The sequence below is a fragment of the Agelaius phoeniceus genome, chromosome 6 (genome assembly GCF_051311805.1).
Source record: "Agelaius phoeniceus isolate bAgePho1 chromosome 6, bAgePho1.hap1, whole genome shotgun sequence".
NCBI classification, from domain to species: Eukaryota; Metazoa; Chordata; class Aves; order Passeriformes; family Icteridae; genus Agelaius; species Agelaius phoeniceus.
In genome coordinates, this window is record NC_135270.1 from 16,938,347 (window position 1) to 16,963,285 (window position 24,939).

At 45.8% G+C, this 24,939-nt stretch overlaps 1 protein-coding gene across 1 annotated transcript; it reads left to right on the forward strand.

Moving 5' to 3' along the window:
- Nucleotides 1-1,004: 1,004 nt before the first annotated feature.
- Nucleotides 1,005-23,682, forward strand: TH (tyrosine hydroxylase). The gene is made up of 13 exons (XM_054635241.2): nt 1,005-1,129; nt 5,501-5,704; nt 8,639-8,813; nt 9,597-9,685; nt 9,897-9,964; nt 11,689-11,739; nt 12,527-12,672; nt 12,974-13,109; nt 13,236-13,305; nt 13,585-13,641; nt 14,218-14,313; nt 14,477-14,610; nt 16,930-23,682. Exons 1-13 carry the CDS (start codon nt 1,040-1,042, stop codon nt 17,087-17,089), a joined length of 1,476 nt encoding a protein of 491 aa, XP_054491216.2. The 5' UTR covers nt 1,005-1,039; the 3' UTR covers nt 17,090-23,682.
- Nucleotides 23,683-24,939: the final 1,257 nt, after the last annotated feature.

Sequence of the window (24,939 nt, forward strand, 5' to 3'; positions counted from 1 at the left end):
GGCAGTCAGCTGGTGAAAGGCCACCAGCTTTCCCGCCACAGGGATTTGTGCCAGTCAGCGGCCTGTCACCAGGATGGAGGTGGCTCACACAAAGCACGGCCACGCATTCTTGCAGCACTTGTTTGGGTGGGACAGCTGCTGCAAATCTAATCAGAGAAAAATGCCAGTTTTACTCACAACAAAGCAGAGACCCTCGCATGGGTCTGACTTGTCACACACTGTCAGCCCCAGCTGCACTCAGGCATTTGGTCCCTTAGGAATTCTGCAAGAGGAGCAAAGCACTTAGGAAGGCAGGACTGCGAGGGTTTTTCCAGGTTATTTCCTCTACAGCCTTTTTCATTTCTGAAGAGTCAGATTCTGCCCTCCTGCTTTCAGAGTGACATGGCCAAATGAAGCTCTGAGGTGGTGGGGGAGCCCTGGAAGGCACAGCTGTGTTCTCTATTCTGACACACAGTTGTCAGGAGCCGGGTGCCGGGAGGTGCTCACATGAGAACGGCATCCAGTCCCGCAGCTGCCTTGCGGGAATCAGTGTTATTTTCCTATTACTTTACTGCCTCCATGACAAGGCAAACAAGGGGGGAAAAAGGCTGGAGAGGGCTAAATCTCTGCCTTCCTTTTATTTCATCCTTTCACAGATCAAAATCCTTTCATGCAACTCCCAAGCTGGGGAAGAAAATGTGCCGGACTGAAACATGTAATGAGAATGAACTCCATCCAGAAGTGAGGGGGAGGGGGAAAGGAGAGAAGGGGTAAATTAGAAAAGAAATCTTTTGGATGCAGGCAAACAGGTGGGGGATTGTCTGGTCTGTGAAGGCAGGGTGTCTGCAATCTTTGTAGCGATTAGATTTAATGGGACAGACACGTTTCTCTCCTTCACATCCCCTCCTCCTCTCAGCCCGAGGGGGAGAAAGGAGGGAGGTGGTGATGGGGAGGTGGCAGGGGAAGAGAAGATTTGAAAGAGTCTTTGACGTCAGCCCTGCCCTATAAAAAGCTGGCAAGGAGCTGGAAAGCAGACAGCAGAGCTCGTGGAAGAGCAAAGATGCCAACCCCGAACATCTCCACCTCTGCAGCCAAAGGCTTCCGCAGGGCGGTGTCGGAGCTGGACTCCAAGCAAGCCGAGGCCATCATGGTAAGACAACCCTACCTCACTTCTTTCCCTCCCCCTCCAAAATCCACAGCCTCTTCCATAGCTATAGGCAGAGGCAGGCAAGGATAGATGGACCAACACTTTGTTTGTGGGACTTCCCCGACATGGGCACGTCTGGGCTCCAGGCTGGCAAAGGGAAATTACTCCAACAGTTCTGTCTACATACTGATACATGTGAAATGAAAACATTTAAGGGGGTGAAAACTTGAAATAATGAAACCACCTCAACAAAAAGTAAGGTGAACAACCCACAGAGCTAAGGTAAGAATAGCAAGGAATACCCCTGTGAAAGGCAATTAGAAGATCATAATGATTTCCAGGTTTCAAGGCATTAAACTGCAGAGATTTCACCTGTTTTAGCATAATAAAAAAAGTGGGGCTGTCATTTCAGACAGCACACAAGGCACAGGCAGTTTAACTTGTTTGTTCATGGCTGCTGTATCCAGTTTATGTCCCAGAACATCCTTCCCCCATTTCTGTTCCCAGTCCTCCTTGATGTGTTCTCAGCCCCGTGTTTAGCCCAGGGAAAGCTCCTGCAAACACCAGGTCTGAATGTGTCAGGGAAAGGAGAGAAATGTCAAGGGTCTTTAGAAAACCAAACCTGGCCAACCCATCAGACTTGCTGTAGGGACAGGGACATTTCAGCTCTTAACTTCGAAGCCATACCAGGCAGGATGAGCTTGAAGACTCCCAATACTGGACATTCCTGTGGGGCAAAGATGTGGATAGGCAGCAGGTGACAATGCAGGAGCCAGAGCAGCCAGTGGCAATGGGTGCACCAGGAGGGGACCTTAGGAATAGAGATGGGTGATGTAGCAGATATGCTTGGCAGATGTCCGCACTGTGACTCCAGCAGGTCACTTTTAGATCTCCCCATTTCTCTCCCTTATACCTGCTGCCTTTTTCACCCACTCTCCTCCTAGCCCTGTGCAATGCTCTGCCTCACTAAAAATCAACCACTACATTGGCAGAAAGGTGTTTTGGACAGTGGAGTTTGCTGGAAAAGAAGGGAAACATTTTGAAAACAAGGAGGTAAGCTTGCTTTCTCTAATAAATGGAAATCAGGGAAGGCTTCCCTCTCATGCAGTCCTTTTCATTCCACAAAATAATGAACACTCGAGTGGCCCTTGAAAACCTGATATTTTCCAGGCAACTTGCAAAATCCATATTTGAGATGCTCAGTGTCTGGAGAAGTGAAGAGTGTTTGGTTATTGCACCCTCTGGGGTGCTGCTCTGTGTTTTATGAAAAAATGGACCACTGAACATAGGGGCCAGGGGAGTTCATGTTCAACAAGTGGGCTGACAAGAGTGAGGCAACCTGCTTGGGGTGAGTTGCTCCTCCTTAGCCTGTGATTGTTTCTGAATGAAAATTTTCAGAAAAGGGAAAACAAATAAAATTAAAACTTTGCCCTGTGGCGATCGCTCTGAGAGCTGGATGCCTGGAAAGCTTTTCTCTTTGCTCTCACCTAGCACAGGAGATCTCCACAACCCTGCTCTCTACCAGGCAAGAGGCATGACTCTGCATTTGTACATGACATGGCACGTCCCTGGCCCTTGTGTTGTCACTGTGACCGTGGGTGATCTGCCCCACAGCCATCACCCACCATCACATCACCTCCAGCAGCTCTCAGGTGTTCCCTTGCCAGGGAAGCTGCAAACTGGTGGGAAAATCCAGACCTTTGCAGTCCCAGAAGTCCTCTACAGCAGCAGGTATTTTACATGTCAGTTGGGCAGCCAAACATCAAATTCCATGGAAAAATCTTTGGTTATGTATTAAGTTTTTCTGCTGCTAATAGTTTTTGCAGGAGACCCTGGGACTGTACCTGGGGCAGTCTGGTTACAGAGCCAAGCAGGAGACAGACATTGGAGCCAAAAAAGCAGCAAAAAGCACCCAGGAAAGCAGAGGTGGGACATTAATGTCCCCAGGCTTTACAATCCTTCCTGATTGCAGCAAATAATGAGTTGGGGGGGGGGGGGGGGGGGGGAAGGAACAAAATAGCTCAGAACAGAATTTTTAATAACAATATGCAGGCTGGGCACACTGACTTGCAGCAAATTCGAGGAAGGAAAAATGAACAAACCCTTCATAAGAGGGGCAAACTAACCTTCAGAAGAGGTGAATGAGTCAGGCCTGGTTAGGCAAATAAATGCTTTGCAAAATCAAATTACAGTTCTCACTGTAGCCAGATATGCACTCAGGGAGGGAGTCTGCAAGACAATTCAGAAATATCATATAATGGTGCCTTTGGAAGAAAGGAAGGCATTCATCAAGAGATCAGTTTGGTTATTATATATCCCACAATCCTAATTTCCAGCAAAAGGACAAAGTAGCCCAATGAGCATAAATGTGAGAGGTAGATTTGAGGACAGTGAGGTGGGGAACACACAGCCAGGCAGCCTCAGCTGGCAGAGGAGGCAGCAGGCAGGCAGATTCCTCCCAGCCCTCTTCTCCCAAGGAAAATTCAGCCTTTTTTTTTGCTTTGTTTTGATTTTTTTTCCCAATTTACCCACTTAAACTATGCCATCATGCAGCTATGAACAGAAACCAAAGCTCCCACTCCTGCCTGCCAGGGGCCACCCAGCTCCAGCACATGTGTGGGATTGGTTGAGTCTGCTTCTCCTGGTGCAGCTTTCCGGTCACCCAACCCTGGTATTTTAAACCCACCCAGCTGGATTTCAATCTGGTTTACATCCTCAATATGGGGGTCTAATTTCCCTTCTCTACCCTTCTCCTACCCAGAAGTAAAATCCTGCTGCACCTTGGGGCACAGTGTGACAAGGCACCTTTGCGTAAAGCACTGCCTGGCTTGGGATGGCTGTGGAGCTCATTTTCTGTGGCTGCCACAGGGCACAGTGTGCCCTGCTTATTGCAGGCACTTTAAAGTAAACACCAGCTTAGCTTAAAACACTGCACTGGTGGAAAACACACACTTAAAGCTGAGAACATGCTCACAAGATTTTTAAAGTTACTGAGGTCACTTGTGAGATGTCTGCTCTCTTTGGGCGTGAATGCCACCAATTCAGACAAGCAGCAGCATGCACTTATTTGTTATAAGGTGTTTTTCTGTGCCCTGAGGAATAAAGGGGGGGATCTGGAAATGTCATTTTGGAGGGGTATCTTTACTGAAACAGGAGCAGATAGAGGTGTGTGGGCTGGTGCCTCGATGTGCTGCTGAGTTTTTGAGGCTGTATTTAAAGTGTCAGCTTTACACCGCTAAAGCATCCGAGAGGATTCTCACAGGAAACATGAGTTACTGATAGTGGGCTTTGAAAATCAGAGAGAAAATAAACTTACTAGTCAGTCAGGCTGTCTTGTTAAAAGGAAAACACTCTTAATTTTCACGAGGTAGGGAAAGCACTGCTTAGTTAGCATGTGCTAAATATTTTCAATGTAATCACAGGGGAAACTACAGCCAGTCCCACTCTGTGTCCTTCTTCAGTGCTGTGCCAGGTTTCTTTTAGCAAGCTCTAGAGGTTTGTCATCTGGTTTGGGTCTTGAACACAGAAAACTGGAACCAGATGCATTGCCTCTGAATAGAAAACTGGTTGTAAAAAGACCAAGAACAAATAAGTTGGTATATGAGCTATTTGTACAACAAAAGAAACAGCAGTGATTGAAATAGTTTGTAGTTCACTATAAGTATAAACAGGTGTCCTGACATGACCTCAGGCACAGAGTTGCATTTTAGGTTCAATTCCAAGTAACAGAAATCTGCAGGAGTTTGTTCAGACAAAATGAATCTACAGATAAGTGGGAGGAATTTATTTTCTGGGGTATATGGTTGTGGTTTCAATTACACTTCAATGGATAAGCATCCACTTAATGTCAAAAGTAAATGTCACATTGGATCCTGGGAGCAGTTTTGCTAAGCTGCCCTGCTAATACACCTGCAAACAGTTCCTGTTTCCTGGCCAGGCCACAGCTGTGGGCTTCACCTGTCCCTCACAAAGTATCTTTTCTCAGATGACCTCAGGTTTATCTGATGTCTCTCCACTTCAGTTCATCAGACACCTGAAAACCACGTAAGGTTTTTTGTGGGTTTTGGTTTTTTTCAGAAGATATTGAAAACTGTTGCTAGGGGAGGTGAGAGGAGAAGCCCACTCTCCAGTTATGCTAAAAAGATATTTAAACAGTTTTGGGTTTTTTTACCAAAGATTCACATTTCTGAAAGTTCAGTTCTAAAACCTCAGTTCTCATGAGCAGATCTTCCTCTACAAAGCCAGGCAAGTCAGTCCAGGCTTTCCCTGCTTCCTCTGCTGACACATACCAATCACATCTCATCCAGCTACTGGGAATGCCTCTGATCTCCTCCACTCTGTGAGCAGTGTTATTTATTTCTGTTCTGCCTTCAGTCTCCACGGTTCATTGGAAGACGCCAAAGCCTCATTGAGGATGCCAGGAAGGAGAGAGAGGCTGCAGCTGCAGCCACTGATGCTGCAGAGTCCACAGAGACCATTGTATTCGAGGAGAAGGATGGGAGAGCCATGCTGAACCTCTTCTTCATGCTCAAGGGAGCCAAGACTTCACCACTGTCCCGCGTCCTTAAGGTATTTGAGGTGAGTACCTTGGTACCCAAGGAACACACTCCAGGTTTCATGACTGGGCTGCGAGAAGCGTCACTTGAGTGTAATAAAGAAGCCTCAGACTAGGTCTGCCTACTTGAAATTATCACATGAATTGTCTGGTATCTCTGAAGTCGTGCTTTGCTCGTGGCCCAGTGTGTTCTCACTTGCCATCACTAACAAGGAGGCGTACCTCTGTCTTGCAGTGCTGCTAAGCTCTGTCCTAAATTTTGCTTAATTATTTTCAGTTTCACACTCAACTCCACACCCTATGGTTTGCAGTGTACTCTGACAGCCCTCCCCACTGCCCTCCCCACTGCTCAGCACTTCAACTTCAGGCACAGGCTCTGATCCCACATTCAAAGCAAGCTGTGTGCCCTGCCTGTCCACAGACCAAACTCACCTCACTTGTGGGTTGTTACCACACTGGTCCTCAGTCAAATAGTTACAGAAACAACTTTGCCCTGGGTGTAAAACTGGCATATTGATTTCAAAATTACCTGCTGTATTCTGATTCACATGTTAAAGGTTCTGTTGGTTCCCCAGGAGAAGCATCCTGTCTATGCCTTTAATACCAAGGAAAACTGGTAATCAAGCTTTTTCCCCCTGGCCAGCAATGTAATGTTGCATTATATAGGATCTCACTGCCATGAATGGAAAGACTGAGATAAGTGCTGCCTATTTAAACAGTAATCCAAGCATGACAGCTTGCATTCATGTAGTGTGTTTTCATCCAGAATGATTCAAAAGTGTTTTGCAAACTGAGGTTCTGAGATGCATTTTATTTATGGTAGTTTAATTTCATTGACTTCAGCAGTGAGAGGAGAGGACAATTTGTTCCCATTAATCAGTCACGTGGCTTGCAAGGGGCCTCTGGAGGTCTCAGGTCCAACCTCCTGCTCAGAACATGTCCAGTCACAGCAGGTTGTTTGAGGCTTTGTACACTATACAGAAAACCTGCTACTTAAAAACTGTAAACATACAAAAAGTGTGTTTGGGGGATAAGTATTTCCTTGAAATTGTAGGGCATTCTAGCTATTCATTGCCCATTTAGATTACCTCTGATAATCTTATGAAAAACATTTAGATCTTCAGCAATTACAATTCCTCTACGAGAACTGTTGAGAGAAAAGCTGTTTTCTGGGCAATGTATGGTTCTTGTCTCCAGACTGAAAGAACCTTTATGACAAATTTTCATACAAAACCCATGTGTTGAGATGACTGGGGTCTCCTCAGAACACACAGATGCCAGATAAAGCATGACAAATCCACCAGTGTAACATTCAACAGGCTGCTCAGTGGGTATGAAACAGTAGTGTAAGCTCTTTTACTTCAAAGAGTTTATGTTATATTGCATTTAAACTCTGTAATTTAAACAATTTTTAAAACATCAAGCGAGAAGCTGTGGCAGCTTATGTTCAAATATTGTTTGTTTCTTCCTGGAGCAAAAAAGCTCTTTGAGCCTGTCACAGAGAGAGCTTTAAATATAATAAAAAGACAAGCATGTCAAGTCCCAGCAGAGGAAGATTCATTTCCCAGATCCCTCTGGCAATGCAGGTACAAGATATGAAAGCAGACGGGCATAATGACATTTACCTCATCATGAACCAAGCTGCAGGGAAGCTGGTTTCACTCTTCTGTATGTGTTACATGCAGCTGAAGCATAGGTAATGCAATCACAGCTGTCAGATTAATGCAAAGGTATCGATTGTTGAGGGGACAATGTAATAGTGAAGTTGGTAGGTACATTAAAAAACACAGGTAAATTTAATTTACCTGTGGCATCACGTCTGTTCCTTCTCATCTTTTTGCCTCTGATTAACAAAAGAAATCATGTCCCTTCCTCTATCAAAGGTCCTGCAGGAACTTTGGGAAGGTTGGGTCATTGCCTAGTGCCTTGGTCTTGTACTGCCAGTTTTCACTGAGCTAAAGAAAATACCCACAAATCTACCAGGGCCCTCTGCGGGACTGCAGACATCATTTTGCCTCCTTGTTCCATGGGGGAGGCCAATTCCTACAGCGAGCCCAAATGACATCGGTGCTGGTGTGAGCCCAGAGCAGCGCTGGTGCGGACGAGCCGCGGCAGCCCCGGCGTTCAGCACCACGGCCAGCGCCGCGCCGCCGGTCCGCCCGGACCGCGCTGGACCTGCGGGACCCCGCGGGACCCCGCCGGACCTGCTGGACTTCGCCAGACCCCTGGGACCCCGCCGGACCTGCGGGGCCCCGCCAGGCCAGCACCCCACCCGCCACAGCCCCCACCAACACACGCCTCGGGAGTGGCTGGGGTGGGAAAATGTAACGTGGCGCTCTGCCACATCAATTGGACTTCTTTGCCATGTGGAAGTCTTCTGTGGGTAGTTATTGAACGGCCTCGGTGTTTGTGCAAAAGGAGAAAATGTGGAATTAATGTGTAAGGGTGCTTATACGGGAGGGAGGTGGGGGGCTTGAAGAAAACAAGAAGGAATCCATCCCAGACTGGGATTGTTCATCCTGGAAAAGAGAAGGCTTATTGGTGACCTAATTGCAGCCCTGTAATAACTGAAGGGGGTCTAGGGGAAAGATGGAGAGGGACTTTTATAAAAGCATGTAGTGTCAGGGCAGGGGGGATGGATTCAAACTGAAAGACAGTAGGTTTAGGTCAGATAGTAGGAAAAAATTGTTTACTGTGAGGGTGATGAGGAACTGAAATGGGTTGCCCAGAGCTGTGGATGCCTGGGAGTGTTAAAAGTCGGGTTGGAGACAGCTCTGACAACCTGGTCTGTGAAAGCTGTCCCTGTCCATAGCAGGGAGGTTGGAATGAGAATGATGTTTAAGGTCCCTTCCAACCCAAACTGTTCTATAATTCTGTGTCCATATGGGTAGTAGCAGGAGGTGTTTCAAATGTTGCTTAATGTTTTGGTTTTTTTCTTCCTTTCTGTGTCTCAAAAGACATTTGAAGCTAAAATTCACCACCTGGAGACCAGGCTTAGCCGAAAGGCCCGTGAAGGGATCGCTGAGCTGGAATACTTTGTGCGCTGTGAAGTCCACAGCTCTGACCTCAATACTTTCATTAGCTCCATCAAGAGGGTAGCAGAAGATGTGAGGACCACTAAGGAAGACAAATGTAAGGAACTTAAAAACACTTTCATTTGTGCTGAGGGGCTGAGCTCTCCCTGTAGAAATAGGGTGGAGGCTTTGTTATTCCCAGTAAAGGGAAAGGGCTGCTGTGTGCTGAATTTGAGCAAACCAGAAGGGACTTCCTCTGGGATACCTGAATCCTGAAAGTATTTTCCCTCCTTGTCCTTTTCTCAACAGGCTCCACTGTTCATAGCTCATTCTTCTGGTAAAAGATTGAAAAAAAATTGAAATAGGAGGTTGAATTTCATGCTTTGCTCACACCTCTCCTCATGAGTTCTCCATCCCTACTCCAGCCTTTTATATTATAAATGCAAAGTAGTTTCCTACCTATGTGTTGGGACCTCTGTACAGATTCAGCACTAATCTACAAGACACTTCCTGTGCCATCCTGTTCTGAAGATAGGATGATTATTGTAGAAAAATATTGGAGGAGACTATCCCTAGAGAACTATGACCAGCAGGATCTCTGGGTGTTTTTTAATGTGATTCGTTCAGTAAAATCTAATTTTCACCTTCTTCTTTAATTTTGCCACAAAATATTCTGCTGAGAGATGGGCAAGGAAGTAATGAAATGCAGATCATGGCATTAGACATGACTCTAGGAAAGGAGCACTGAGATTGTGAAACTACTGCCTGGAAGTAGCTGTGCCATGTTGTATGTGTGCATTTGGTACACCAGATCAGGTGTATCTTATTCAGCCTCAGAGCCCCTTCTCTTTAGGGGATCTTCCCTTCCACAGACAGACTGTCACTTTCTCTCTCCCCATAGTTCACTGGTTTCCCAGGAAAATCTGCGAACTGGACAAGTGCCACCATTTGGTCACCAAGTTTGACCCTGACTTGGATCTGGATCACCCGGTGAGTCACTCTGAGTGCACCCTGTCCCACTGAACTCCTGAGCTGTCCCATGGAAGCAGGGAGCTGAGAACATCAGTGCAGCTGATCAGGGGACTGGACTGTGACTGCCACCTTGAGAGATGTCTCCACAGCCAGTGATGAATTTTCCTGGGTGAGAAACTTTAGTGACTGATTAAAAGTTCTGTGTCTCTGTTCCTGTTTGTCACCACAGGGCTACTCTGACCCAGTATATCGGCAGAGAAGGAAATCAATAGCAGAGATTGCTTTTCACTATAAGCAGTAAGTCTCCTTCCTAACATTCATGTGGGGATAATGACATGTCAGTGAACCTATTGGGAAGTCATTGTATGTCACCTGTATGACACTTCTCTTCCTTTATGTTTTGTCTCCCTATTCAGCCTTTCCAGCTCCTTTTGTGTCTGCCTTCTCTCATTGCATTCCAGTCTCTCTTAAATTAAAAAATATCTGTTGTCATTAATTCATACATTGGTAATGGTATAGTAAGAATAAACCTCCTGCATAAAAAAAGCCAGATATATATCCATCAGACCTCAAACTTCATTTGGAAATTCTCTTTAGAATGGCATCTAGTTTTGACTTCAGTGTTTCAAGTACTGAAAAAGATACCCATGCCCAGAAAATTTGTTCCAAAGGTTCATTATCCTGGTCGTGAAAAAATGTGGGTTTTATTTCTAAGCTGGACTTTGATAGCTTTAGCTTTTACCCAATGGATCACACATGCCTTTCATCTACTAGGTAAAATACTGCAATCAGATTTTTTTCTTTTTTTGCTTTGAGGGTATTTATAGGCTAAATGATTCGCCTCCTAACTCTGCTAAATTAAATAGATTCCAGTAATGTTCCAGTAATTGTCTTATATAGATTTAAGACTATGCCTTGTAGTCTTACTTAATACTTCTATTCTGATACATACAGTGATAGCACTCAGCATGTTCACTACAACATCAGACAGAGTCTGATATTCAGTTAGGTTTGTAAAATATTCCCTAGATCCTATTCAGTGACGCTGCCTTTCACCTTAGCATTCTCTCTCTGAGCAGGACTTCAAGTTCTGAAAGCAGACTACAGAAATTATATGGGTCACCTGTTTGAGCTACCCCTGCAACTGGTGTGATCCCAGCAAGGGCTTCTGCTCTGGTTCTCATGTACCTTGCCAATTTGAAGCCCAGGATATGAATACTGATGGTTTTATCCTGTTCAAATACTAAACACACAGAAAGTCACATTGCCAGAGGAAGAGTCCCAAGTGACACAGGGTTAAATACTGTTCTAAGATGAGGCACCAATTTAAGAGGTCTTCTCTAACATTTCACCTACAGGTTAACATTTATGAGCCACTGTGTAGCATCCCTTCAGGCATCCCTTCAGGAACTGTGCTTTACAATATATGAATATGTCATTTGTCTAAACACAGAAAATAAAGACTTAGGAAATACAATTGTTAACTATGATGAGAAAAAGCAAAATTGTCATTTCATCAATGCCCATTTACATCAATGTTGAAATTTTCTTTTCCTGCCATCCTTAACCTTATTGACAATATATTTTTCTGCAGGTCAAATGCATTTAGTTTTCCTTATTAGCTACTTTTATTTCCCAGCCACCGGTTCATTCTTGCAGCCATCAGCTCCCTGAAGCTCAGACATAAGAAATGAATTTATTTTCACACACAAAGTTTTAAAATTTCTTTTTCAGAGAAAACCACTTTTTCCCCCCTGGTAAATATTACACCTGCTAAACTCTTGCTCATCCCTTGTTCATTCACAATCTCTGACTAGACTCATGCTTTTCTTTGCATCTATGTATTTGTTGCACCTGTACAAATGACCCAGTACTAAGGCTTTGTTTTTCCTGTCACCCCCTTGTTTGGTTTTTAAAGAAGATTTAAGAACATCATGCAGAGCTTCTCCAGAGTGCTTCCTCTCCTGGGGAAGATGGGCCTGGCTGGGGCTCTGCTCAGTAATGGTGCCTTTGCCTTGCAGCGGGGACCCGATCCCTCATGTGGAGTACACGGCAGAGGAAACAGCTACCTGGTGAGTGCTGATTTCATGATTAGTGCTGATTTCACTAGTACTGCTTCACCACTAGAGGCTGGGAATCAGAACCCAAACATTTAGGGCATGACCTCTTGAAAAATGTGTCAGGAGCGCGAGCATCCTACTTAATGGCTTGTTATGAAAAACACTTTCATGGTGCAGCCTCCAGGAGTTTCCTCCAAAGGAGCTTCCCCACAGAGCAAGGTGGATAATTTGGAGCCCCACTTCTCTAAGGGTCCTGACTCAGTAGCAGCCTCCAAACAAAGAGCAGTTATCACAGCTGCAGGAAGAAGTGTGGGGCCCATGGTGAATGTCCGTGTGGTACCTCACAGGCCTCAGTTAGGAAAGCACTCCCTTTGAACGTGATTTTTTCCAGGAGTGTTGTGCAGGAGTGTTTCTGAAAACAAGGCCAGCTCATATGAGCTGAGTACACAGGCTTCTCAACAAGGTCACCAGGTTCTATTGACTGTCTTCACAGTGCAGCTTCAGAAGTTAACCTACTGGGAATATTTTAATTCCAGCTAATACCTTTCATACAGTCTTCTGACCTCCAAGTCAGAAATAGGTCTGTGCAGACACAGACCTGTGCTGCCTTTGCAGGTTCATTTGAATGTGTGTCTGTGTGTTTACATACCTCTATCAATGTGCAGAGACATAGACTTAGGTGGAGAAAGGCAAAAGGACACGGAGCCTAAAGACATGAGTCCCTGATAGTGCATAGCCAGAGCACAGGAGGGGACTGGACACATTAACCACTGAATGTCCGCCACCTCTCCTCCTGAAGGAAGGAGGTGTACAGCACCCTGAAGAGCTTGTACCCCACCCATGCCTGCAAGGAGTACCTTGAGGCTTTCAGTCTACTGGAGAAATTCTGTGGCTACAATGAGAACAACATCCCTCAGCTGGAGGAGGTGTCCCGCTTCCTGAAAGGTGAGTACGAGCCCGGGGCACCCAGGTTCGGGGTCTGAACCCAAAGGAGTAGTGAGTGAGCTGAGATTTAGGAGGAGAGCTGGTGCCTTGGGCATTGCTCACAGAGGACAGAGGTGGTGGGGCCTGCAGCCAAACACAGCGGGCTGTAGCTGAAGGGCAAGCCCATGGTAAACGATCCCGCTGAGCACCGGAAGAGCAGGGGCTGCTCCCAGAGGAGCAGATGGATTGGGCTGTGTAGCCCCCAGTGCTGGGGGCAGCCTGTGGGCCTTGCGCCCTGCACAGCGTGTGTGTGCTGTTTCAGAGAGGACTGGCTTCCAGCTGCGGCCTGTGGCTGGCCTGCTCTCGGCACGGGACTTCCTGGCCAGCCTGGCCTTCCGCGTCTTCCAGTGCACGCAGTACATCCGCCACGCCTCCTCGCCCATGCACTCCCCCGAGCCGTGAGTATCGCCCGTGGCCTCCCTCCGCAGAGCCCCAGCTGGCCACACATAGCCCTCTTCCCCCAGCAGACGCACTCTGCTGCTGCTGCTGACTGTGTTTGCCTCCTTTCCCCCTCCCCTCGGCAGGGATTGCTGTCACGAGCTGCTGGGGCATGTCCCGATGCTGGCTGACAAGACATTTGCCCAGTTCTCTCAGGTAAGGTGGTATCTGCTTTCTCCCCCTGAGAGGTGGGAATCCAAACCCTGGTGTTGCCACCTAAACCTTTCTTCCTCTTATTAGCCATGAGTTCTGTGATGGACCAAGACCCTAAATACTGACTCTGCAACAAAGTGGTTTTAGTCTGATCACGATGAAGTCCCAGCAGATGCCTGGCACTGCAGGGCAGCAATATGTATGGTCTTGAGCCAATAAAACGGAGCAATCAATGTCTAAGGCCCTCAGTCCTGATGTTTGCTCCTTCCCTTCTCTTCCTAGGACATTGGGCTGGCGTCTCTGGGAGCAACTGATGAAGAAATTGAGAAACTAGCAACGGTAAGATTTTGCCTTTGCTGGATGGGGACACAACACCTCCAGCAGTGCTGCTGTGGTATCAAGGGGACTGGTCCAGTTTGGTATTCCAAGATTTGCAGGCTCAGAGCTCCCACCCAAGCTGCCCCATGCTCTTTTCATGATGACTGTGCAGAGCAGAGATCAGTTAAACAGCAGAGCTCACTTGCACATTAACCCAATTTTCTCGGGCACCAGTAGTATCACCAAGCATCGGATTTCCAACAACAGCACTGCTGGGACTCTTTGGGATGGGATTAAATGACATCTGCTTCCTTTGGCTCTCCCTCAGCAAGGTGACCTGTCCTGCTCCAAGGACACCAAACAGCAGCATCTCACAGCAGATGGAACAAGCCCAGGGACACAGACTCTGTCCTGGTGTAGCAGCAACTTAGTTTAGCACTTTTCTCTGAAACCAAAGTGTAGAGAGGGGACAAAGAGGCAGGTGCCTGTTCCTTTAAACAACCCCAGAGCCTGGCCACGGTGTAAGGGCTCAGAAGTGACAGGGAGATTAGGATGAGGAGCTGTGTCCCTCAGGAATTTTTCATTTTCTTTTCACAGCTTTACTGGTTTACAGTGGAGTTTGGGCTCTGCAGACAGAATGGAATAGTCAAAGCCTACGGAGCCGGGCTCCTTTCTTCCTATGGGGAGCTCATTGTAAGTCCCACCATAACCTGCCTCTGCTCTAGACCCTGTGGAGAAAAACACCTCCTGCTTCTGCACAATGACTTCCCTCAGTCTGTTCTCCACCTTTGCCTACCCCATGTGTGGTCTCCACTCCCCTTAGTCTCACGCTGGATTTTTTCTGCCATGTTCACAGCACTCCTTGTCAGACGAACCAGAGGTGAGGGACTTTGACCCTGATGCTGCAGCTGTTCAGCCCTACCAGGACCAGAACTACCAGCCTGTTTATTTTGTGTCTGAGAGCTTCAGTGATGCCAAAAATAAATTGAGGTAGGACTGGGCAATGAGAGAGACCCAAACAATACGAGATGAGGATGTTATATTGAAATAGGGCTTGACATTATGGCTGCTTTCAGTCTGAGTTCTCAGAAGTGCTCTGAAAACTTTGGTCAGGTCTTCCAAAGTAAAGCAGTTCTCCAGATCCTACAGGGAACATGCTTGACATGAATAAATCTATCCAGGGGAAAAAATTGGCTTCTGCCACTAGGCTTGTTAGCATGTGTTACTGGGCCCCAGATACCATCCCACCATGGTAACTGGGTTTCCCAATCCCATGGGACTGCAAACAGGATGGTAAGGGTCAGCTCTACCCACAGACATCTGTTCAGAAGAGCATTTTCTTGGTCATACCCAGAATTGCCCACAGGAGGAAAGCTCAGTCCTTGGACTACTTTGATTGACAGAGGAAATCTTTGCCTGTACCACTTTTATCCTCACTTAGGAAAGAGACAGGATGAGGCAAGCATGACGTACAAGACTTAACAGTTCCTACAAGAGGGGTATTTAATATAAATAACGTGGTGAGGACTGCTATATTTCAACTTCTGCTTTTATTACTCTCACTTGCACTGTTCATACAACCTGGAGTCCAGCTGCTCAAAAGCAAGCACGGGGGAGCCCATGCTCACACACACACACACACACACACACACACACACACACACGGCTGCTTTAAAAAAAACTCAACTTCTGCCTAATGAGTCATTTCCTTGCATTTAAAAAGGGAAAATACACCATATACACAGCCAAGATTAGGCTAGAGGGTCTTGACTGTGACAAGCACTGTAAATTATCCGCTTTAAGGAGCTCAGAGACCACACAGATGCTGCTCTGTAAGGTGAAAACATTAAAGCATCGTCCCTTTTGCATTACTGGCAGCTGCCACCACAGGCCTGACTATCAGTGTTACTCCTAGGGAAAAACCTCTTTTCTCAGAAAGGACACACTCCCCCAGTGCCCTTCCAAGCAGCCATGATGTATCTAGTTGTTTCAAAAGGTGTCAAGTGAGCACACCCATTTTGGAGGGCAGGTTTCTAGCCATTAGAGGCTGTGCTACGAGCCATCACTGTGACTGCTGACATTAACAAAAGAGTGAGCAGGACTTTGCCTGGCAGAACTGAGAGGAACCACATCTTTTAGGAGGAGGACAATGTGAGTATGCACGAACCTCCTTTGTTTATGCTTTTTTTTCGTTGTTTTCCTGCAATGGCATGGCAGCTCCCTGCCAGCGCCAGCCTGCGCCTTGCACCGTGTTTCCCCTTGGCCCTCTGTGCTGTGTTTTCCTCCAGATCCCTCCAGTTCCGGCCTAGCCATGAAGTACCAGCTGGAGGAACATCTGTCTCCATCTGGGAAAGGGCTGCGCTTTCCCGAGCGCGGCGCCGGATCAGCCCCGCGGTAGCCACAAGAGGGTAGCCTAAGCTAAGCAATCCAGGAGCGAAAGGGTGAAGCCTCGGCAGAGGACAGGAGCATGCCTGTTGTTAGCGCTGTTTGTCCCCTCATGTTCCCAGGCCTTTCCAGCGTGAGACTGCAGCCACAAGCATCTAATTATAGATTTTCAGCTCCATAGTCATACAACCATACAATCCCCAAATGAAAAAGCCCTGCCTTGTCAAGTATACCAATCTCAGTGCTGGAAGTGAATGTGGGCAACTTTGGGGAAGCCCTACCCCTTGATTAGCTTTCACTTGACCACATGCTTCTCCATTAGAAAAACAGCAACAAGATCTTGCTCTTGAGAGATATCAGGTAGAGTCAAGCTCATCGCCGAGATTCAGGCTGAATTTGGCTTTGGGTACAGCAGTGCAGCTTTGCTGAAGCACAAGGCTCTTGGTGACACTATTCTCATCCTCTAGCTCAGGTCTGAGCCACTGCCTGTCAAGTCTATCCTTAATAAGCACACAGCTAGTTCCCCCCTCCCCAAGCAGAGATTAGTCAATAAATGCATGTCAGAAAGGATTTAATAATATACTACGATAATACCAGAGGCTTTCCCTGCAATTAGCTTCTAAATCTCCTTGGCCTTTTTTGAAAAGGGAATTGCAGCAGGGAATGCCTGGCAATGGCCATGGAGGTGACCAGTTTGATGTGCCCTCCTGTTTGGTACAGCCCACAGAGAGCCACAGTCAAACTCATGGTATTCCTTGACAAACAGAAGGGATCTCAACTACTGCTGCAGTGGAGCTGGAAAGGTGGAAACTCTGCCTAAAGGAGGCATTAACCTGTGCTGATCTTCCTGGGTAAATGGTGATGAGTAGGAGGGAGACTCAGGGCCCCTGCCCTGTAGCCATCCCTGTGCACCTTCCCTTGCAGGAGCTACGCAGCGCACATCAAGCGGCCCTTCTCGGTGAAGTACGAGCCCTACACCCACAGCATCGAGCTCCTGGACAGCCCTCAGATGATCTGCCACTCCCTGGAGAGCGTGAGGGATGAGCTTCACTCGCTGATTAACGCGCTCAATGTTATCAGTTAATACAAGAACTGAGCCCTTTCTGTCCCCTCCCAGCCCCCAGAGTCCTGCCCTGCCCTCTCCTGGTTCCCAGCTGATCATTCCTACCTGTCTGCTCCAAACATTGGCACTGCTGCCTGTCACCACGCGACCCCAACAGCTTCCCACGTTTGTATGTAGGGCCAGCTCGGAGGAGGGCAGCAGGACACACCCAAGGCCTGCTGGCTTTTTGGGTAGCTTCTCTATTGACTGCTGGAAGAGGCTTAGCAGATACAAAAAGCATGGCCAGGCTAAAAAGTTGAAGTCAAGAGCTGTGTGCTAGGCTCCTGGGTGCAAGGAAGAGGAGAAAATCTACTGTATTCAGAAAGAAAAAAAGAGAAGCAATAATTTTTTTTTAACTGCAATTTGAGAGAAAAATTTAATCTGCCTTTTTTTTTTTTTTATCCCCAAAGCAACTCTATGAGTCTTGTTCTTAGTTATCCTAATATTACTATCACCTGATGTAGCTCAGGTGAGTGACTAATGCTATTGCTGGCCTTTTCCAAGGAAGGTAAACATCTGGTTTGGATGCTCAAACCCAGTTTCATGCAGTTTTCAGTGTAGATATTAATGGCTTGATCTGACCCAAAGCTCTTGGTTTTCCTCCCCCTGCTTTTGCCCTTCTTATCTTCTTGCAGACTGTCTCATAACTTAGCGGTTTGCTCAGAAGTTTGGCCCAAGGTTATGCAGCTGTGCAGTATCAGAGCTGGGCTTGGGATGTGTGGAGGCTGCTAAACAGCTGTGGGGGACAGTGAAGGGGAGAATTACACAGAGTTGTTTGCATGACCATTTATAACGTTTCTGTGTCGATTTTTGCCGTCCTTATCCACAATATATGATTTTTATAATTTCCTCTTTAAAGAACTGCAAGACTTGGCAGTGAAGTTTTGGCTATTAACACGGCTAACATTGTTCTCCAGTGTTACTCCTACTGTGGCTCAGTCATAATAGTTTACAATCCATTACTCTTTATCCCATTTCAGACCTCCACATATATGTGCTTTAACCCCAGTTCTCTCAAATTTTAACTCCTTAGCTACTGATGGCACTCAGTCTCCTGCCTGCTTCAATCTCTCCTTTCTGTTTCTTTTCTTATTTGACCCTTCCTCCTAAATTCCTCCTAAATTGCTTAAAAGGCCATTACTGAAATCAGCAGTTTGACACCAGGGCTAGCTGCTTTTCCTCAAGCTGTTTCTCCTCTTTGGATTTTTCTGTAAACCAATAAAACTACTGAGTTAATTCAGTTATTGTCATTTTAGAGCCCTTTTTCCAAAGCTGCAGCTATGATTTCCCAATCTGGGTGGATCCAGATCATGAGCTGTAACTCTCAAGGCTCCCTTAAGAGCTGTAACAATTTTTCATTTGGGTTCTTCAGATATTACTATTAGATTAAGTAGCTGGAGCAAGCTAAAGACTAAGGCAGGCTGGGCCATAGTTTAGTATCTAGCCATGAAAATCTTACTGGTGACTTCAGTAAAACAGACTAAAAAAAAAAAACCACCAAAAAAACCCCAAACAACAACACCAAAAAAGGAGAAAACAAACAGGCAAGCTATAACAATTTTGTCTGTATAGTTAATGCATGGGTTATGATCTTGTTAACAAGAGCAGTGCCACTTTGATGGTCTTCAGGTTGCTGTTTCTCCTCTCCTTTGGTAGTGTCCAGTTCCTGGCTTGCTGCCCATGAAAGCAGCAAGGATGCTCCAAACTCTGCAGCAATGCCAGGCTCCTGATCAGGACCAGGCAGGTATTCTCTCTGTGGAGACATTGGCTCTCCAGAACCTTAAAGGTCTGAAGATGATCATCTCTAGGTCTCCAAAGCACTTCATGGTCATTATCTGCCTTCTTAAATATCTAAAATTAATGCAATTTGTAAAAAGACCAAACTCATTAATATGGAGTGATCTAAGCCAATTTAGAAATCCTTGCAACTGCAGGAGACCTCAACTCCTCTGCCTTGCCTTGGAGTTTGCATTGCTGCTCCTTGACTCTGTTGCTTTTTTGAGGAGCTGTAGTAAATTCTGCTGTCCTGCAAAAATAGCAAATAAGCAAAACTTGCAGCATAGTCCAGCCCCATGAGTATGCAAGCACACAAACAGATGTGCTGCAGCTGGGGGAAGGTGAGCACCAGGAGGGTTGCACTCCCTTGCTTTTGGGACACGAGGCTGAGCTGGGGCAGGCTCTGAGTGCAGGGACCAGGGCACTGGTCAGAGGTACCTGGTACACAGGTGCCAGAGGTGCCTCTTTGGGCCATTTTCAGTGTCTCTGTTCTTTACAAATTCGTGACAAATTCCAGAATTTTTTGGCCCCTTATGGAGACATCTGAAAACATGAACCTTTTTATATTTACTATTACCCTCATCTATTTAAGATCTTAGAGGATTTATCTTATTAGTAACTTAATAAGTCCCCTTTCACTTTGTCTCTAAGTCTTGTTCCTTTTTATCTGTTTTCAAATACACTACTTGGCTCCTTATTTCATAAGGCATATAGGAATTGGATCCTTGCTCTCTCATTTTACACATTTTTCTCATGTTGCTTCTTCTACCAGAGCATTGCTTTCTTCTTTATCTTGCCATAATATTTTAGGCTCTTGGACATAGGGCCACTAATTATATCCTATAATTTGGATATATATAATCCTACATTTGTCTTTAGATTATTTTTAATAGTCCAACTCATTTCTTTCTACTCATTTTCATTCTGGGTGATTACAGGTGGTAGGGTTTATACAGGCCTTGCTTAATCCTCAGGCTAGTTATTAAGACTCAAATACTTCACTTAAAACCTCCCCCTTCCCAGCCCTCTCTTCTGTTCACCTTCTCCTGTCTTGGGTGCTGTTCCACACCTCTGAACAAGTTTCTGTAACAGCGTTGTTACATTTCCAGCAGTTGTATTCCTTTTAGGTGGAAGAACCTCAGCCTGCCCAGGAAAGGTATTTATAGTGGCAAACAGATACTGATTTGTGACAGTTTACTGGGGTGATCCCTTGGCAGTATTTGTCACAGTCTTTAGTTTAGCCAATGCAGTAGAGTTGGCAGCTTTCTTTTACTAACCCACTTCTGTACACCTTATGCAGTTTTTTTTTTATGTCCTATGTTTCTTACTTCATTTGAGGCTGAGTATAAACTCTTTGCACTCTTTCCAGACTACCCTACGCTTTTTTATGTAGCTCATTATGACAATTACCTTAGACAATTGCTTAGTTCATAATGAGCTCCATAAAGAAGTGTAGGATGCTCTTATTCAACTGGCCACACTATTCATCTCACCTTTCTTTTAGCTGACACCTGATTGGGACTGCAGCAAACAAAGTTTGAGTTAATTTATCTGCTTGCTCACTAAATTACTTCTCAGAATTGCTTGTAGTCTTCACATTACTTTAATATCCTTTACATATATTTTATTCCCACTGTCCCTCTAAGCTTGCAAAATAGAACTCCCATTTTCTTCATAGGTGTCCCACCATGTGCTTGCCATTGCTCTTCTCCCCATTTTGCAATCAGTATTTTGTTCTACTACCAGATAGTAGCTGTCTGTAGAGAGATGTTGGTGTAGAAGGGTTTGTTGTCTACTCACAGCCTGTAAGTTCCTTGGCATGATCCTTTCTCTAATTTGCCCACTATTTGTTCCCTCATTCCACTGATAGGAGTGTCTTGGGTTATTTTTCCTCTTTGATCAAATGTAGCATTCCCATGAGTGCGCAATACCTTTGGTTCATTCCTGATTTTCATTCAAAGGATATCCACATTAATATCTATTTCTTCCCTTTGTGTGTAAGAGCAGAGTAGGAGCAGACTGGGGTACAACTGCACTATCAAGGGGAAAAGCCTCAAACTCCATCACAGCCCAGACTGCCTCTAACCAGGTTTTCTCATGGCTAAGGAAATTTTGCTCCAGCCACTGGAGAGGACTCATAGGCTACTGGTATCCGTTTTCCTCCTCTATTTCTCTGTAACAGCACTGCTCCCACAGTATCAGCTCGTGTTGAAATTCTTGTTATGAATAACTTTCCCTTAACTGAGAATTTGAGTGCAGAAGCTTTTCAAGCAGCTTCTTTCATGTCAGATAAAGCACTGTCTTGGTCTTTGCTCCAGCTCCCTCCCTGATTCCTTTCCTGTCATTTCCATAACGCTCTGCTGCTATTAGCAAAGATGGATACACTGCCATAAGATACTAGCACAGCTATAGATATGCTGCCATAAGAAATTAAATTCTCCCAGCACTCTTCACAGTTGGGATTGATTAGTGGGAGTATTTATTTCACAGAAAGCTTAACCTTTCTATCATTTATCCATCTTCTTGTTTCACCAGTTTCAGAGTCCAGGCATTTAACTTGGGGTTGTTTTAATTGTGCCATATTCAAGCTGACATTAAACACTGTTTGGTCTATTAATTTTAAAGCTCAGCTGCATCTCTCTTGTACCTCTTCTTCTGTAGCTGAGGTTCCCCAAATATCATCACATAAGGCAATCTCTTTTCTTTGTTCCCCACAAACATCATTCAAACCTTTTGCTCATACGAGCATGTGCAGCAGGGCAGGTGCTCAGCCCTGTGGGATGCAAGTAAAGGTATCTTGTTTGTCTCTTAATGTGAAAGCAACTCTGTTAATTGTTTCCTCCCCTGCATTTTGCCGTATGGAAGCTTAGCATGAATCGTGGGGGTGCATTTGTGCCACTACCTCTCCTAATTCATCCTCTGTCCAAGGAGCCTGACTCAGCCTCAGGGCTGCCAGGGACCCTGGAGCTACCTGTGCTCTGCTGGGAGGGGTTGGTAGGTACATGGTATCATGTCCTGCTGCTCAAGTCCAGGACATTCAAGGCCCCTATCAGTTTACTAAAGACTCTCCATCTTCCTCGAGCTTATGGACTGGGAGTGATTGTGCCAACTGGATCCTTGTCTTACCATCCTGCTGGGCAACTTGATTAAATGCCCATGGTGGCAAGATTGAAGGTTTATCAAGGAGGTGCCTGATGTACAATGGATAAAAGCTGGTGGAGCACACACTCTAATCAATTTACTACTTAATCCCCATTTAATTCTAAATATAAGCAGTTTCTCTACTGTTGTGCTTCCTTTCAGTGCCTTCATATCTGCAGCTACCTGCCTTGGGGTAATTTTTTTTTTTCATTTTAACAGCTACAACAGCTTGATCTGCCGTACCTATCTACCCTGGGACAGCATTTGGAGTCTTTGGGGAATAGACTGCTATTCTCAACTTCTTTTCCCATTTGCCCATATCATCCTTGAAATCATCTTCCTGTGATAGCTCCTGATTCAGTACTCTACACCGCTTTCTGGAACTCCAGCAGTTATTTTTAATTTTTGCATCCCAATCTGCTTTTTCAAGTGTCTAATTTTAGCTTTGCATTTACTATGATCAGGTCCCTTTTGAGCTCTCCCTTGCTCCAGGGCGAACCACTGCACTATATATGTTAATCACCCTCCTTAATTCTGTAGTTTTTCCTTCTCTTTTTCTAAATTCATCTGATTCTCTAATTGCCATTGCACATCCTTATTGCCTTTTTGGGCCACTAGATGGTATTCCTTTTCTAAAGACAAGCTTATTTCAAGTCACTGGATAGACCCTTTCAAAACACAGTTTTCCCATTGAAGCAGCTGATGTTCTGGTGTTGCCTTGGTATAGATTATTGCTGTTTCCCATAACAGTCCCATTAATAGAAGCAGTGAATCCTTGAGTCTCTTTTCAGCCACTCTCTCATATCAGGAAACATTTGGTCTCTATCACCCATCAGCTTCCTGTGGGCTAGAGAGGCGCCCACAGCCCCTGCTGTAATCTCTGATATTGTTGGGATTTCCTGCAGCCCTTCAGTATTCCCGTTTTTTTCCTGAGTTGTCTTGGATTTTTCCCATGCTTTCAGTTTTGTCTTAGGGTATCCCTCCAGCATTGTGCACAAGGCTGGTTAGGTTTGTAGAGTTGCCTTGAGCAAGGTCACATAATAACAGAATAGTTTGGGTTCCAGCCCCCTGCCATGGGCAGGGAGCCTTCCACTAGACCAGGTTACTCAGAGCTCCATACAGCTTGGCCTCGAGATCACTCAGAGAAAAAGACTCTGAGGATCTACCCAGTCACACCCTTCACCAAAAGATGTTATGAATTCCCTTTTCCTGACCATGGAGCAGATTTGTAGGATTGTGTGGCTGCTTAGAGTTAAGCACGAGCTCATGTCCTTTGGGTGTGTCACGGGATCCTTCACACCATTCCCCCAGACCTCACCAAACGTGACTGCAAGCTCTATAGAAAGTGACTGGGGAAAACCAAAGTGATGGGTCAGCCCAGGTTAACCCCTCCCCTAGAAGGAGCATGGGCTGGCAAGGGAGGAAGAAGGGGGAAAAGCCTTCCTCAGAGCCAGGCCCCGCCACCCCTGTGGTGTGTGCCTGTCTCAGTGCCTCGCTGAGCGGTCTCACTGTTGTTGCTGCTGCTGCTGCTGATGTGGGTGGATCTGTCTGTCTGTCTCTCTGTGTAAAGAAATATGAAACAGAATTATTTTTCATTTTGGAATCGTGCTGCTGCTCACATGATATTAAGAATAAAAAAATATATTTCTGGTCTAGCATCCTGAGTTTGACTCTTGAATCCTTCTGCTGTCCAGATTCAGGTCGGCTGCCTTGCCTGCAGGCAGTATGCAAAATCCAGCCTGGGGCACATTATGGTGGAAGACCTGCAACTTGCACTCATGCAAAATGTTTATTTGGAGGTGGAAAATGCTTTGCAGACGAGATGATCTAAGCCTTTCTTTGGCAGGATATTACCAATTGCACAATTATGCATGAAACAGTAGTTGGGAGGTCTCTTTTAAACAGTAAAACACCAGGGGACTTGCCTTCACCAAATACTTTTTGTCCCAGCATTTCTCACTGTTTGTGTGTCTGCTGCATCCAAGTGGATGGGGTACAGGATGCCCAGGAATCAGGATGCAAGTCCAGAGACCAGAAGGTATGCCCAATCACTTAAGTGTTTCCTACTCTGGAGTTATCCTCATGTTAGAGGAAACTAATTCCAGTCACCACTGCAAGCTTGGCTTCTACATGAAAGCCAGGCCCTTTCTGTTGTTAAAATCCCTTCCAGAATCATGCACAGAGGTGGATTAATATATTGCTGGCACAGATCTGGGCCATGTGTCCAGGCACCCCAGCGCACTCTGAGAGGGAGTTTCCTAATTTAGGACTTGTAAGGATACCCTGTATCTTCACAGTGCTCGTTAAAGTGTTACAGCTGTAATGAATTCATCTTCATTACATGCTTGGGAGGTAGAGGAGTACTCTTGTCCCTGTAAAAAGCTGACAGATAAAAGGAGGCAGAGAATCAGAGACTCAGACCAGGCACAGAGCCGGAAAAGTAATTACATGCCTAAACAGCTTTGGGAAGAAGTGTCTAAGTGGCAGATCTGGGGCTTGAACCTCTGTCAGCCCCCTCAGGACCAAATCTTTCTTCTTGTGCCGTGGTGGCAGGGATCAGAAGAACTTAATTATTTACAAATCCCGTAGCCGCAGGTATGCGCGCACACACGCACCGCCTCCCCAGGGAGGGGAACCGATTCAGGAAGGCTGCGCCTGACCTGAGCTGTCATTCCTGCTGCTAATCCACCTCAAATCAGACTTGGCTTTTTCCCCAGGGACCAGAATGGGTACTGCACTTTCCACTGCAAGGAATTTGTTTTCAGTTTTCCAACACTTGTTCATTACAGTGTTTGGAAGAATGCTAGGTTTTCTAGGTGGACGGATGATCTTTTGACATTTTTCTGGCACAGCTGAAAGCAGAAAGTATCTGAAAAGCCTTGAAAACTGATCATGAGGGGGTTTTGGGTGGTGGT

Coding starts and splice junctions, on each gene's coding strand:
- TH (XM_054635241.2), top strand. CDS start 1,040: ATGCCAACCCCGAACATCTCCACCTCTGCAGCCAAAGGCTTCCGCAGG. Junction 12,673..12,973: donor GGTGTCCCGCTTCCTGAAAG/GTGAGTACGAGC, acceptor GTGCTGTTTCAG/AGAGGACTGGCTTCCAGCTG. Junction 14,611..16,929: donor GATGCCAAAAATAAATTGAG/GTAGGACTGGGC, acceptor CTTCCCTTGCAG/GAGCTACGCAGCGCACATCA.